A 16,507-nucleotide genomic window follows, 5' to 3' on the forward strand; every position below is an offset into this window, starting at 1 on the left:
ACCACAAACCTGGAGGGGGTCCTGCATGGTCTCGGCACAAATTAAAAGTGTTCTTGAAACTTAGAACTGGAAAACTGACTTCCCAAAGAGACATGATTTTTTTAAGGTTTTAATGATTTCGACACTTACCGGTACTAGTGGACTGCCAAGGGTCTTGAGAGGGCGGAGAGCTGTCCTCCAGGGTACCTGAAGCTGTCTTTTGAGCAGTAACTAGGAAAGGAGAAAAACAAAATTTTGCAACTACAGAGAAGAACGCTGGCCACATTGTGCTCAGTACAACAGGTTGGAGAATGGACTTGGCTGCTACCCGCTTGTGGATGTTTTACAGAGACCTCTGAACTATGAATTCTGGAGCTCGGCTGCTCTGTGGGCCTGTATCCCGCTGACTGCCCACCTGCAGAGCCTCCTGGCTTAAATGCACAGCACATGGGGCCTCTGTGGAGTGGCGCATCCCGCAGCCCCCAGCCAATGGTAGTCACTGCCTCTACTGCCTTGACCTGTCCAACCATCTGTCTGTCTGTCTGTCACCCACTGACATGTCTAACTACTCTAGCTGTCAGGTGCCTTTGGAGTCAGGCTTAGACTGGGGTGAAGTCCAATGCTGTTACCTGCTTGCTGATGAGTTTGAACAGGATGCCTAATCTTGCCAAAGCTCATTTATTTTTAATGCCTGTAATATGAAGATACTAACAGCACTTACCTCTTGGAGTTTTTTTGTGAAAATTAATGAGTTCATTCATACAACATGTTTAATTAGCACAATGCTTGGCTATTTACTAAGCACCATGCTTACTAAATGTTATTGGGCGACAGACAACCATACTTGGAAATGTTTCCAGACGTTCAGCTCAGCGCAGATGTGAGCAGTCTGTGTATGAAGAGGCTTGCAACCAAGGAGCATATGAAAGAGGTGCCTGCTAATTTGCAAATATTGAGACTGATGTGTGACAGTGGGTAATGTCTTTATAAAATCAATGAGTACTTCTCAGCTTCTTCCTTAATCAAAGAATTTCTGTGGTTTTAAATTTATTGTCTTAATCAAACATTAAATTCTTTTAAATATGAAAAAGCCTGAATTGCACGCAGGAGCTCTGAGAAAGGAAGAGGAACCACTAAGGAAACATTAGAGAAATAGTAAAACAGGCTATAAGGCTAACATGAACTCTGCGGCCACAAAGACACCAGAGAAGACTGAAGAAAGGAGAGTTACCAGAAATAAAAAGAGGAACATGCGCGAAAGTGAGTCACAGAGAAGTACTAGTGCTAAAAGCAAATGACAAGAAGAGCATAATATGACAAATATTGGGGACACATAGAAAGATCTTCTAGAATAATGTATACTATGTAAATTTAGATAATTACATATTTATGTACAAGTTATATATATAATTACATTATATATCCAACAACATATATAATGTATATATATGTAAACCATATATACATACATATACATTTTATAATGTTTTGTTATACTATACATTTTAATATGTTTTATACAAAAGTGTGTGTGTATGTATATGTGTGTGTGTGTGTGTGTATAAACTAGAGTTTGTATTTACTCTGATTTATCCTCTACATTGACAAACTGCTTGATGGATTCATTTAGACTGTTGTTTTGACTAGGTGGATACTGGAGCATTAGGATTTATTTATCTTTCTAGTTGGTCAAAATGTTACAGCCCTCTGCCATCCAATTTAGTGTCCACTAGCTACAATGATTATTTAAAATTAGTATTAAATATTTATTAATGTTATAAATATTAAATAATATTAAAAATTTAGTTCCACAGTTGCTCGACTTTTTGCTTGTATTCCTTCTTCTAATAAGTAATAGGAAATCAAGACTACTGGTTTGGACAAGGGAGCAAAATAGAACCAGAGACATTGAAATTAGGAACAAACTGACAGTAAGCAGCGGGGAGGTGGGAGGGAATAATGGGGGAAAAAGGGGGGAGGGTTTTCAGGGACATCTATAAAGGACATATGGACCAAACCAAAGGGGGGTAGGATCAAGGGTAGGAAGTGGGGATGGCTGGGGTGGGGGAGAGTAGTGGGGGGGAAATGGAGACAACTGTACTTGAACAACAATAAAAACAAGTAAAAACAAAAGACTCCTGGTTTGGAATGCAAAAACGATGAAAGAAATGGCTTTGCAGACCGCACATCAAGTCTCCTTCCAGACCTCCCAGGTGTGGTACCAATGTTAGTGGCTCTCTTGTTTAAGAACCGGAATGTCCTTCAGAAGCACCAGATAAGGAAAGTCTCATTTTCTCCTTGGTGATCCTGCCGTGTCCCCTGCGTGCCCCCCCATGAGCCCTTCCTCTGGTGGGGGTGAGGCTGGGAGGCCTGAATCCTAACAAGGCAGGAAAGTTTGCGTCAGGTCACAGCCTGGACCTAGCTCTACGTCTGTGAGCTTCTAACTGCAGCTGCCCCAGGAACCACTTTGGTCTGGGGAGAAGGTGAGCCTTGGAAAGCACATGGTAGAGACGAGGGATTATACAGGGTCCGGCAGAAGTAACACCTGCTTGAGTGTGGTTGGTAGGGAAATAATATGAATATAATAATCTATAGTTTTAATTTGAACACTTCACCTAAAATGTCACATGGTGTGCTTGAATGTGATATTGCTATGTTACAGAATTGCATGCTTATGATTTTGTAATAAATGATTTTGTAATAAAAAGTAGTGTTATCTGTGCCAGACGCTGTAGAACCAGAGCAGGAAAGCCTGTGGTGGAGAGAGGGGACTATCGACCAGAGCAGCAGCAGCCCCGGCAGCCCAGGCAGTGGCCCACAGCGAAGTTCATGGGAACAGATGCCTTTCGTGATCAGTTACTCCATTTGATAGACAGCTCTTCCAGCAAAGGTGTCACCATCCAGCAGGCTCCTCCTTCACTAGCATGAGGGAGTCCTGCACTTTGGGAGTTAATGACAGATGTGGGGGTCATGCTACTTAAGAAGCAAGAAGTATAGGAGGCTTCTTGGCTCAAAAGGTTTTATGTAGTTTAAAAATTATTTCTTTCACTTATGGTGAAGGAATCAGAGAATGGGGATTCTGAAAATGGAAGCAACTTCACATTTAATATTTGATGTTTTGTTCATTTTTATTATTTTGTGTTTTGCTCAGAATATTAACATAGTTAAACTATTGTAAAATCTTCAGAACAGTTTTAACAAGATATATCTGAAGAATACTCATGACCTAATGTCACAGAGTGAGTGCTTTCTGTTAACATAAAATTATCTAGACAAGTTTAGTTAATATTACCCTCTTTTTCATCAGATATAAAGATCATATGCTTCACATGATCTCTCCAAAAACAAGATTGCAATAAAACGACGTGGGGTCAAGTTTCACTAGCTGTCACTCAAAAAGCAAGCGTGACACTGTCTGCACATGGCGCTGAGCTAGGCTCCCTGCGCAGCTGGGCTTCTTCTGAGTGTTGAAACAGTTGTAACCCTGTTGCCCAGCTGGAGAAATGTCAATCATTGAAAGAATCTGCTATTAAGGAGAGCTCTGCTGACAGTAATTTCACTCTGGAAGACGTTTCCCCCTCCATTTAATTTTGTGTGATAGTATAATACTGAGATAAGTTAAAAATGAGCACAGATGTCACTAGTTCTTCTTACCCAAATCTTCAAACCGGGAAGATGCTACCAGTCTCCGTCCTTGGAGGCCTGGGTGTCGGACGATGCAGTCCACTGTGGAGTCTTTGCCGTGTGCGTGGACTCTGAGTGTGCTGCTGCTGTTACACTTCTTCCCGTCAGTGTCAAACTGATGAGAGGTTTCACCTGTGGGGCAATTTAAGGTGGTGGATGAGGTTGTGGCTCTCTGATGCTATTGGATGGGTTTGGTTCTTCAAAAACCAAGGGTCTTGACATCTTGACAGACCTGCTCACCTTCTAACCTCATCCTGACCACAGACAGCTGTGTGGTACATACATGGCCCTTGTCACAAAGGGAAGCGGGTGAACAGCCTGGATGGGTTTCTATGAGCCCTCCACGACTGAGACAATCCAAAGCTTGTAACAGTATGCCAGAAGGACAGCCTGACATTGTTGTGAAATACCGACACAGATAAATCTGCTTTAATAAATAAGGCAAATTAAAGGGAGATCTTTAATGCTGTAGACTTGGCCCTGGATGAGAACCAGATGTGGGTTTTAGGTGTTTTCTGTCTAAATTCCATTTGACCCTTGGTTTCCTCAACAGTAAAGGGCTCCCTCTGACTCTAAGGACCAATGATTATGTAAAATCAAATGTAATGTTTGTTGAAATATGAACAAATTATAGTTTCCAAGCATGACAAGTTAGTTATCTGCTTCAATCAAAATATTTAGATTCTTTGTTACCATAATATCTGTATTTGTCATGAGGGTAAGACATGGCACTGCACTATATAAGAAAGATCATGTGTTATGTTAAATGTATTTTCAATTTTAAGCCTACTAAAAAGTTTATGCTCAGAGGTAATAGCTCTATTTTATCTTTTATTTAATAAAATTTTGTCAGACTTTAAGGTGCTAAAATAAATATTACATTTTGGATTCTACTCTGTTTTAAGCAAAACATGTAATCATGTTGTTTGCGATTAGCCTTTCAAGATTGAAATATAATATTGATTGGCTATAAGGATAATTTGTCTTGAAAAGAACTGATGAATTATTGAATGGCACTGTCTGGCATCTACTGCCACTAGAGGGCGCCAGAACATTGAACAATCCCCTGGATATTGAGGAAGGAAAACGGAGGACGAGGGAACCCTTTCTCCACTTACCATAGAGCTCTACGCCACTCCCTAACAGCCAGGTTATCTGTGGAGGGGGCTTGCTTCTTGTGGTGGAGCAGTTAAGTATAACATGTTCTTCTCCGTTTTGCATTCTCATGACTGATGCTTCCAGGGTTGACTTGAAAGGAGTTGCTAGAAAAAAAAACGGATTTTTTGTGCTTACTCAGCTGGTCTACATTTCCCAGCAAAGCACAGAGCCTAATAATCTGTAAGGAATGGTCTAAATTACTGCATATTTTCCTTGACTTTCCCAGAACATAGTTGAAGGGCCCTTATATACCTGTAAAGCCACATATGCTATGGTGAGAATGTTTGTTACCTAGTGCGTGATTAGTCACTGAAAATTCCCAAAGTGACTGTTACAAAAGCACTTTTTACATTTGCTATATCATTGTATTTTATTGGTTGAACACTAGGTGAGGAATAGGGACCTGAATTCTAGCTGTACCTTTGTCACCAACCAATTGTAAGAACTTGGGTTATCCCCTGATTTCTTGGTTTATCACTTCCTTGTCTGTGACACAAAGAAATTGTCTTATGAGTTTATCAGCTCTAAACTTTCCTGAGTCTATGACTCACTTCGAGGGAAGTTACTTCTGTCTTCTCCTAACATCAAAGAAGCATCTGTGCTATAAAGGGATCGTTGATCCCTTTTCTTCCTACTCCTGTGTTGGGAATACTTTTTACTTAGACTTCCTGTTCTTCCCCACTCTCCTTCACTCTGTGGTCCAGACCTGCACTCTTCCACATTTATGTGCTCATCCACCTGCCATGGAGACATTGTAAAGCCAGCTCCAAGTATGCACTGGATGTATGAAATGCTGGCAATACAGATAAGGAAAAGAAAAGGCCCTTGAAGGAACTAACAGTCTGGTGATAGACTTGGCCCCTAAACTGTTCATTAAAAGCTCATGTGTGAAGTGCAGTGACAGAGGTGGGCACGTGCATGGGTGCTGTGACTGCCGAGAAGGGTGTGCAGCCAGCCTGCGCCCGAGTGCTCATGGGGTGGCCAGAAGGTTGGGGAAAGACAGCCCCTGAGCTCAGTGATGTTGGTTCTCAACCACCCCCAGGACCCACTCCTTTCCTGACACTTTGTCACCATGCCATTACTTTGTGGAAGGCACCACACTGTACTACAATAGGAGAAATTTAAAGAATTCATGTGAGTGATTTGTGGAATTATATTTTTAATTGAGCTCTTCTGCCACAAAAAAAAGCAAAAATGTAAAGATAGTAAGACTTGAGCTGAAGAAAACTGACCATATCTACAGAATTGAGCAAGACCCAGTCAATCAGGAGGCTGCCACTTCCTCCCTGTGTCTCCCGCCCCACCCCCATCCCCACCAGAGGAGAGGAAATTGCTTTGGCAGAGGATGTGAGCTGATTGTCTAGTGCACTTACATCTGAATTCATCCGTCTTAGGATATGCTGTCCTAATGTTTACTTCATTCACACACACGTTTTGCCTTCCTACCCTTAATGTGCGACCTCTGTGTGGGCAGAGATTGCTCCTCGGTCACCTCGATTCTCTAGAGCCTCCTGCAGTGCCTGCCACATAGTCCCAGGTCATCAAATAGTAATTCTCTTTTCTCAGTTCCTCAAAGAAAAAATTTACTTGATGCCAAAGATGAATTTCACGAATTCACATTTTAATCTAGGGGCTGCAACTCAGTATGCTCCTTTCTGTCTCCTTTCAATGAAAGATGGCAGGGGTGCCCAGGCAACAACTTGCTGGTGGTCGCATTTTTACACTACAATGTTAAGTTGAAAATGATATCTCAGGTTCCGGGTGTACTGGCTTTGAGGCCCTTACCCAGCACAGTCACTTTCACTTCCTTTGTTCTCACGGAGTCGCTGTACTGTAAACACTTGTACACGCCTTCATCTTGTGGGGTCGCATTCCGCACGCTGATAGAGAGCTGGCTGGGGGAGTGATGAAGAAGCTGGTACTTGGTGTTTTTCAAAGCTGTACGGAGTGGAAGGAAGAATTGTTATGAGAAAAGGTATCAGATGAGTGCAGACTCTCAGTGGATTGGCTACTTTCAGGAACAGCTCTTGAATTTCACATGTTAAAGGAACACATAGCACACCTTTGACTGAGTTCACTTACTAATCCCAGTTCCTGAACAAGCTAGAAGCTTGTTTAGGAAATGCAATATTTTGATACTGGTATCTGTGAAATAAACAATTTGCTTCATTTGTGTTTGTAGGAAATTAAGGACACTGCTGGTGGAGGGATCAGGTTGCGGAAGAATTTTAAAGAATTTATTTTACATTATGAAAAGTGCCCCTCTATGATTCACTTTTTTGAAATCTGATTCATTTGATTTTATCTTGTCAGAATGAATGTAAAGAATGGACTATAAATGCATTGATATTCATTGCTCCCACTGTGTGCTTTTTATTTCTAATTTTTAAAAGTTCATTGTTATTTGAAGTTCTCCAAAGATTATGACTTAGTCCTTCCAGGTGTTAGCCAATGGGGGATAAAAGAGGCAAGCTCTGGAGAGTTCTGGCCAATAGCACGTGTACCTCTTGATTCTCTATTGACCCGGGAAGTTCATCTCAAGTCAAAGGCCCCTTAGCTAACAGAGGCTCCTGAAATGAGCAGATTTGTCTCCCTTCCCCTCTCACTCTTTCCTGCCTCCCTCCTTTCCTCCCTCTATTCCTTCCTTTTTTTCTTTTCTGTTAAGATTTATAATATAAACAAGCCTAAAATGGTTGAACCTTGAATGGCTGGTCAAGGAAGGCCGTTCCTCTTCCGGAACCATGGTTGTGTGTCCTGATGTTACATGAACTACAATTCCAGAATCCTCAGCCTTGGCACCACTGACATCTGACTCCGCACTTCCTTGTTGGGGGCACCATTCTGTGCACTGTAAGATGTTTAACAGGCTTCCTGGACTCTCTACTCGCTAGGTGCTGGAACCCTCCGCTTCCCCCCACCTTTCTCCAGCGACAGCAACAGAGCTGCCTCCAGGCATTGCCAAATGCTCCCTGGAGGGCAAAAATTACCCTTGCCTGGAACCCCTGCGCTAGGTCAAGGCCTTCGGCTGTAGACATTTGACAATGTCCATCTCCTTCAAGCTTTAAAAAACCCAAAACAAAACAAAACAAAACAGAAATCATTATATAACAGGATTATCTCTCCTTTAAGTTTTTAGGTCTGAACTTTTTACACTTAGTAACGATTGTACTTTATTGGAACCTAGTATTAATAGTTAATTTAGCTTGAGATCATTAATTTAGTTATTTTACATCTAACATGTCAATATTAATAACGTTTTCAAAGCATATTACATTTTTTAGAGGCTCTGCTTTTCAAAAGCAGAATTAAATTTGCTGTTTTGAAGACTTTCCAAGTATGTGGCAGTTGGACATACTAAATCAAGATATAAAATAATATGTACTTGAACAATAAAATAATTTTTAAAAAGATATAAAATGATCTCGTTATGGAGAGGGTGTAATAAAATCCTTTTCAAAGAGATTAATTAAATAGACTTTTAAGAACCCTGCAAGAAAAAAAAAATGTAGCTATGTGAGGTAATGGGTGTTAACTAAACATTGTGGTAGTCATATTGAATATATACATATATCAACTCAGTATGTTGTACATCTTAAACTAATGTCATAAGTCAGTAAAATCTCAATAAAACCAAGAAAAAGGCTCCCTTCCCATCTCAGGCGTCTCGGGCCCACTTAAGGCGCATTTGTGAAGAGAGGAATCCCTGCCCTCCCTCCCACAGCAGCGAGTGCAGCGGTGTGGGTTTAGTTAAGGCCCACGGGGGCTTTGCGGCGCGGCTGTGGACGGCGCGGACTGCCCCGATGGAAACGAAGCAGCAGGTGCGAGGAGGGGGTGGGTCCGCACGGGCACGGCTGCGCGCGGGCACAGGGCCGTCCGGCGGCCACCTGCCACCACTGGCCGCTTCAAGGTCATCGAGACTCAGAATGTGACCTGTGGGGGCGGGACGGGGACAGGACCGTTTCAGATCTGCTGTGGCTGCGGCGAAGTAACGGGTGGGAGTCCCGTGCGTCAGTCGGTGGGGCCGAGCGCCGACCCCCAACCCAGTTTGGGTGACTCGCGCTGGCTTTGGGTCCTCCCGACCGGTCTGTCTGGAAAGCCCCCAGGCTGAGCTCTGGTGGCAGTGTCCGTCTCTCTCACTTACCAGGAAGCTCGTTCAGAAAGATGGTGAACCCCGACGGGGCCAGCCATTGCAGCGCAACGGTGCCGGCTCTCTCGCCCTCGCAGTGCAGCGGCACCGGCTGCCCTTCCTCCACCGTCACCGTCTCTGCCGTCACCGTCTCTGTCTGCTCCCAGACAAGGGCCTCTGTGGGGAGAGCAGCACACTCAGCGAGCTCCAGCCCACCGCCCCCAAGCGGAGGCAGGAACTTTTCTCCACCTAGCCACGGTCACTGATTCCACCATTAATGGCGCATTTCTTATGAAAACAAGACAGGAGGTGACGCCAAGCCGCGCGGGGGATGGAGTGTGGAGTGTGGGAGCCTAGAGGGCGGAGCGGAGGGGCCTCTGCACGAGGCGTGGGGTCTTTATGTGATAGAAGGGGGAGGTGGAACATCTCTGGGGCACTTGCTCTGTCATATGCCAGGAACCATGTCAGGTCCTGTTACCTCCATTTAACAACTCTCAGACTGACCCTATAAAGGCAGAATTATTTGGCACAGTCTACAGATGAGGGATGAGAAGCTCAAGGTCACGCGGGTCTTGGAGCTGGGATCTGTAGCCAGATCTGTGGGCTACCAAGCCCATGCCCTTGTAACTTGGTTGGACTGTCTAAGTGATGAGCCCCCCAGGAACCTGAGCCCTCTGGCCTCGGTTTATAAAACTAGCAACTTGTGCCTTCAAGTGCGAGTCTAGGTGTCTAAGGCAGAGTGTTACAACCCTTGGGCTCTTATGAATCACAGTGCTGCCCCTTGTGGGAGTAGTTGAGCACCACCTGCAGAAGAGCTTCCATGGGGGGCGGGGGGGAGGGCGGGAGCGTTCTCCGATCTTTTTCCAATTTGAAGTCCACAGGAGCACTTTCTCCAGGCAAAGGTGAGAGTCTAGTCTCCCCAAGTCACAACCCCCAGAGAGTAGTAAACAATTGATTTTAAGTAGCTGTAAGTTCATTTTCCTTAAAAGGATAGTGAGAGAAAAGTAAATTGGCCCATTTATTGCTGTTTGTCCTTTCTTCAAGTTTTAAATGAAAAAAATAATTTTCTGAGGATAACAATTTTTATCAATGAAAGTACAGAACACTTCCTCAAACATAAGAATACTGTGGGGTTACAAATTAAAACCACAATGAGATACCACCTCACACCGGTCAGAATGGCCATCATAAACAAATTAACGAACAAGTATGGGAGAGGATGCAGAGAAAAGGGAACCCTAGTGCATTGTTGGTGGGAATGCAGACTAGTGCAGCCGCTGTGGAAAACAGTATGGAATTTCCTCAGAAAACTAAAAATGGAACTGCCTTTTGACCCAGCAATTCCACTGCTGGGATTATACCATAAAAGCCCTGAAACACCAATCCAAAAGAACCTATGCACCCCAATGTTCACAGCACCACAATTTACAGTAGCCAAGTACTGGAAGCAACCTAAGTGCTCATCAGTAAATGAGTGGATCAAAAAACTATGGTACATTTACGCAATAGAATTCTACAGAGCAGAGAGAAAGAAGGAGCTCATACCCTTTGTGACAGCATGGATGGAACTGGAGAGCATTATGCTAAGTGAAATAAACCAGGTGGTGAGGGACAAATACCATATGATCTCACCTTTAACTGGAACATAATCAACAAAAGAAAAATGCTAACAAAATATAACCAGAGACATTGAAATTAAGAACAATCTAACAATAGCCAGAGGGGAGGGGGAAGGGGACAGAAGGGAGAAGTGTTTTCAGGAACTACTATGAAGGACCCATGGACAAAACCAAGGGGGAGGGTGGAAGCAAGGGAGGGAGGTGGGTTTGGCAGGGGTGGGGGGAGTGATGGGAGGAAAATGCAGACAACTATAATTGAACAACAATAAAGTAATTTTAAAAAAGAATACTGTGGGGTTAGAAATTGTGAACAACAAATATGAGTTTTACTGCATTGTTTTACATCTTAAAAAAGAAAGAAATGAGAAGGGAGTTATTTGTGATGAATTTCAAGTATTAGGAAAAGTACTTTGGAAAGCTCTGGAAATTAATTGGTGCAGTCCTTTTAGTTTGTTTCATTCCTACGTCATTAATTTCAATATAGCTTTTGGCAATAATAACCTGGAATTATTGTATTGTATTCATTCTTACTTTTCTGGGAAAACAGTTTGCTTAAGTCCTAATGGAAAAATACTCCTATCATCAACCAATACTATAATGAACAACAAAGGCTTAAGAAAAGTTTGTTTTTTTCAAAAAAGCATTGAGGCCTAAGGCCAGAATTCTGCTTAGGTTGGGTCATTTAGAAATATTCTAATCTATCGAGGGTGGGAGGTAGGGATGGCTGGGGTAGGGGAGAGTGGTGGGGCCAAAATGGAGACAACTGTACTTGAACAACAATAAAAAAATGTGATTAAAAAAAGAAATATCTAATCTATAAAATCAACCCATAATGGAGTAATAAGGATAGTAGTAGAGAGACTTTGAAATGAGAACAGAAGTTTTTCTAAGGTTAAACATCTTCTGAGCCCAGAATTTGAATCTAGAACTAACTTCCATCATTTCCACAACCATTTCATTGTGATTCTTGCTTGCTTCCCACAACAGACTGGAGTTTCTAGAGGGCAGTGAGTATGTTTTATATTCCCCTAAAATTCATCCCTCACAGAAACTATCACAGTGTGAACTTGAAAGGCAATGCTTTGGTGCCAGCTTTCATGATGGCACTATAAACCTTCGCTCGCCTGCTGTTCATAAGAACACTGAGAGTCAGGAGGGAAGTTACTACATTGAATCAATGATTGAATAAAAGACTAGAATTAATCAGCATGCCCCGATTTCATCCTTCGGGTCAGAAGTTGATATTTAGAAATTTTGCCAATGTTCTTCCCTTTAGTAAAATGCTTGTCTAGACAGGAAGTCTGCATTTGAGGAGATGGGAGTGAGAATGCTTATCTGCAGCCTGTTTATGAATAAATGCCTCTCATTTTAAAGATGTATATATCATTGTCTTTTTCTTGGTATGCATGCTTATGGATTACATTGTGTCATCTAATTCTTCCAATGTCTTAAAAATTGTGATGAAATGTGGTATGGCTTTTTAGCATGTGCTAGTAATTGTATCTCCTAAGATTAGTGTTTCCTGGTGCTGTTGAGATTTCAGTATCAAGTTCTGGCCAGACTGACCACATTGAAGATGCTTGAAGTTAGAGGGGAAGGGCTGTGCTTGAGACATAGAAAATTAGTTGTTTTCTTTCCACTTTGCTCCAAGCCTTGCTTTTGGCTGTAGAGGCCTCTTTATCCTTCAGAGTTATCATGTAGACCCTATATTTGATTGAAACATAGTTAATCAACGTAAAAAGAAAGACTAGCCTGAGTGAGAAGGCACCAACCCACATGCCTTCAGCTGAGGCTCCAGCTGAGGTGCTTGAAAATATTGTTCAGTGTGTCTAGGCCATGTTAAAGGGTGGAAGACAATAGCTACACCTAAGTTTTGATGGCACATCTTCTAAGTAAAAGTTCCTCATGGTCCTCTCACTGACACTGATAACCAAATTGGCACTCATCTTTTAAACTGTTTTTTACCTAAGTTTGGAGTCAAATTTTCACCTTCTTCTTCAGAGGGATGGGGTGCGGGGCATCCTCTCTGCCCACCACTTCCTCCCTGCAGGATGTAAAAACATGTATGCCTTTATTCACCCTTTCTTTTGTAGATCTGAGTGCCATGCCTACCTCTTCATTTTCCCTAGCTAAGCTTCAGCGTTCCCACCTGTGTGGCTTCCCAGTGCTGAGCATGCAGAGCTCGGCAGTGAGTGACTGTGTAGCCTCTCTTGGAGTCACCACTTAACCATTGGTAGGTCAGTTCGCTGAGAGAACTGTTGATTTCTGGGCTTGGTTGCTACTCCATGACTGGATTCATCCATCCATGCATGGCGTGTGTGATGAGGCACTCATCAAGTCTGTGAAGGCTATTGATTGTGACTGGTTTGTGTATATGGAACCTGTGATCTTCACCACTCCACCTCTGACCCCATCAACTAATTGTCCTAATAGTGGAGTGGCTTCACACCAAAGCACACGCAACCAATCCTCAGGCCAAAGGGCAAGCAGCCGTCACAGCCACCTACACATAAATAAAACCTAGCCAGTGCTAAAGATTCCTTGGTTTTTCCCAAGGTTTGGGGAGTTGTAGTGTGTAATCTCCACCTCTACTGTAGGTCCTCACAGGAGACTGAAAAAAGTATTCTTTCTTTTTCTTACCTTAGTAGCTTAAATTTGCATATGATAAATTTAAAAGCTCCATAACAGAGTCCGTCCTGCACTAAACTGGCTACATCCAGTTGGAACTCATTTTTTTCTACTGCTCTTTGCATTATATGCACACCTGACACAGATATAGCACCTGCCTCATTCCAGCATTTCCTTATATTCATGAATGTCATCACCAGCTACTGCACACCAAGTATCTGAGAGTCACCCTCTCTCTCCAAGACATCTCTTTAATCAGTATATTTCTTTCTTTTTTTTTTTTACTATTGCTGCCTTAGTTGAGACCTCCATTGTTTCTTTCCTGGACCATGGCGATAACTTCCTTCTAGTCTCTGCTCCCTCTAATTTATCATCCTCATCTGCTTCTAGAATTAGATTTTCAAAACAAAAATTTGATCATGTGTGTTCCTTTATTAGACTATTTGTGAAAGCTCCCATTGATTGTAAGAATCAGACCAAAATTTCAGACTATCTTCTCCTCCAGTATCATTTGCTGATTCTACTACTCAGACGTTCCATGCAAATGGCCATTTGTTGTTTCCAAAAAGTTCCAGGCTAATGAAGATACTTTGCTTTGGTCCATGCTGTTCTCTTGGCCCAGAATGCCTTGCTTATCCCCTTCAAGACTCAACTCACATTACCCAACTTTTGTCAAACCTGCCCAAATGAGTCTTTGGGCTTCATCCTCTGCACAATGACTGACCCACTCTCTCCTCCAGATCCCCAAAGGCTTTGAGTAGATTTCTATTATAGTACTTAGTACAGTACTTTATAATTATTTGGTTACAAAGTAAGATTTTTAAGTATTAGTTAAATTAATAGCTAAAGATGAGTAACTGTATAATGTATATATTCAGTAATAAGATGCTAACTTTGTAATTATATTGAATAATGAAGATTAGAGCTAAGTTAATTCTCTAAGTTAACAATTAGTTAATTCTTGAACCAGGGCCTTATTTACACGACTGTTATGAGGTAGCAGGCAAAATGTGCTTCCATTAGAACATTACAAAAAGGAACAATTATTATTTCTAGATAGAATCAATATGGAAAATTACAAATATGAAAATGAATCAGCCCTGGCTGGTGTGGCTCAGTGGATTGAGCACTGGCCTATGAACCAAACGGTTGCCGGTTTGATTCCCAGTCAGGGCACATGCCTAGGATGTGGGCTGGGTCCCCAGTGGGGAGCGCGTGAGAGGCAACCACACATTGATATTTCTTTCCTTCTCTTTCTCCCTTCCTTCCCCTCTGTCTAAAAATAAATAAATAAAATCTTTAAAAGAAGAATATGAATCTAATTTGTCAAAATCAAATTATTTCTAGTATAACTTGAAAGAAATTGTCTCAAATATGTGTCAACAAACATGTGATTTCTTCCTGGCCAAATGAAGAATTGACAGGACCCTACTCAATCTACAACTGTTCTTCCTGTTCCCTGTATCCTACCCCCCTCTAAACAACCAGAATAGAGAGTGCAATTAGTGGGTTTTTGTCATCCACAGTGTAGGTCAACGGGATTAATTTTGAAAAAGCTTTTCATTCTTACTATATTTTAGCCATCCTAGTAGCTATTATGTCAATGGTAGCCTTGAAAAGAGTGTAGGCTGCAAGATTATGGGACTTTTCTGGATTATAAATTTTTAGCAGCCTTAGAAGTTGCACAGTAGAAGAAGGTAGAGTGATCTTTCCATAATCCAGTTAGCTAAAAGCAGGTGAGATTTATAGCGGTGCTGAAATTGATGATTTGCTTGCTCTTAACCAACAACGAAGCAACATGGTCAGCTCCTTTCTTATTTGGGGCTCTGATGGGCCTGGGTAATATCTGGTCAGAGTGGGCAACCTGTGCTTGGGAGTCAGTGAGACTGGGTGCCCACTGGTTGACCCTTAGGGTCACTTTTCACACTGGGACTTGTCAGTAATGAATCTTCCAAGTCTTGTATATCAGTGCCTTTCAGACTTGTGATCCACACTAAGAAACACGGTTTCTGTCACAACCCAACACACACACACAAATTCATGAGAAAATACTTTTACTATGTGCTTTGTAGGCTGATATTCACATTGTTATCTACTATTTGTGGAGATATGGGCAGGTTATCTAGCTTCTTTAACCCCCAATTTTCTCATATGTAAATTAGAGATATTAATACCTACCTCAGGATTGTTGCTAGAATTAAATGTAATGAACAAAAAGTACTCACTGCTGTACATTACACAATAAATATATTCCTCTGTTTCCTTTATAAATAATATTTGATTACATCTCTAAAAAACCTGCCTTAGGCTTACCATAAAACATGGTTATTGCTATTTTTATTTAAAACTTGTTTTTGTGAGGTATTTTCATGAGACAGTAACTTAGGGGAAACAGCCCTACGTAATAGGGAAGCAAATGAGGGTGACTAGATTTAGCCCACAGGCCTTAGGTTGCTTGCCCTGTCATACACACTATTAAGGGAATGCCAACCAAACAACAACAATGATTTGTTTTTGTTTTATTTTGTGGAGAAAGCCAGTGTTAAGAAGGAGCTTCACCTGCAAGCACTATTGAGATCTCAATATGTTGGCAGTAAGGAATGTTTAGGAGATTAATAATAAACCTGTGGAATCTGCAGTGACTGCTATATAGAGTTGGCATGAGCTTCAAACAGGAAAACCCGGGCCTCTGGCGCACAGGTAAAAGGAGAATGACTCCGTTGTAGTGCTATCAGTTGGTAAATGTCCACTGGCTCTCTCCCAAGGTGATGTGTGCAGAACAGATGGTTAGCCACTAGCACGAGCCAAAGGCTGAGAGGTTGTAGTTCGGTTACTCATTGCTACTTCAATACCAAACTGGGTATCAAATGAGTATCTAAGTGGGTGCCATGGACACTGAATTAGTATATTAGATAAAGGAAAAAATTATAATCCATTGTTCTTCCATTTAGACCAATCTAAATTGATTATCCTCATCTCCCATTTACCTTGCCATGTGTCTCTCTTAAACCGTAATTTCAGGAGTGAAATTATTTATACATTTTTGCTGAGTTCAAGGATTTAATGTGCTGAACAATATATCATTCAAGTAGCTGACCAGCAATTTTCTGATTGATAATGGAAAAGTTAATGTATTATTAGCCTTCTTATTTTTGGCCTAAAGTGAGCTAATAACTGGAATCATTTTCTTATGCCTATAAAGTGTGCAGGCAAAAGAGAAGGTGATCTCTCTCTTTTCCTCCTCCTCCGTTGTTGTTGTTGAGAGAGATCTCTCTCTTTTCCCCTCCTCTCGTTGTTGTTGTTGAGAGAGAGA

General features: G+C 41.9%; 1 protein-coding gene across 1 annotated transcript in view; it reads right to left on the minus strand.

The window, feature by feature from the left end:
* CRTAM (cytotoxic and regulatory T cell molecule) overlaps positions 1–16,507 on the minus strand; it is a 46,428-nt gene that overhangs the window by 12,657 nt on the left and 17,264 nt on the right. The window contains exons 7-11 of the mRNA XM_053928195.2: positions 8,963–9,208; positions 6,607–6,759; positions 4,782–4,925; positions 3,634–3,795; positions 130–210 (exon numbers count right to left, since the gene is read on the minus strand). Of these exons, the coding sequence (XP_053784170.1) occupies positions 130–210; positions 3,634–3,795; positions 4,782–4,925; positions 6,607–6,759; positions 8,963–9,208 (786 nt within the window). The remainder of the gene's footprint in view (positions 1–129; positions 211–3,633; positions 3,796–4,781; positions 4,926–6,606; positions 6,760–8,962; positions 9,209–16,507) is intronic.

This window comes from Desmodus rotundus, chromosome 7 (genome assembly GCF_022682495.2).
Source record: "Desmodus rotundus isolate HL8 chromosome 7, HLdesRot8A.1, whole genome shotgun sequence".
NCBI classification, from domain to species: domain Eukaryota; kingdom Metazoa; phylum Chordata; class Mammalia; order Chiroptera; family Phyllostomidae; genus Desmodus; species Desmodus rotundus.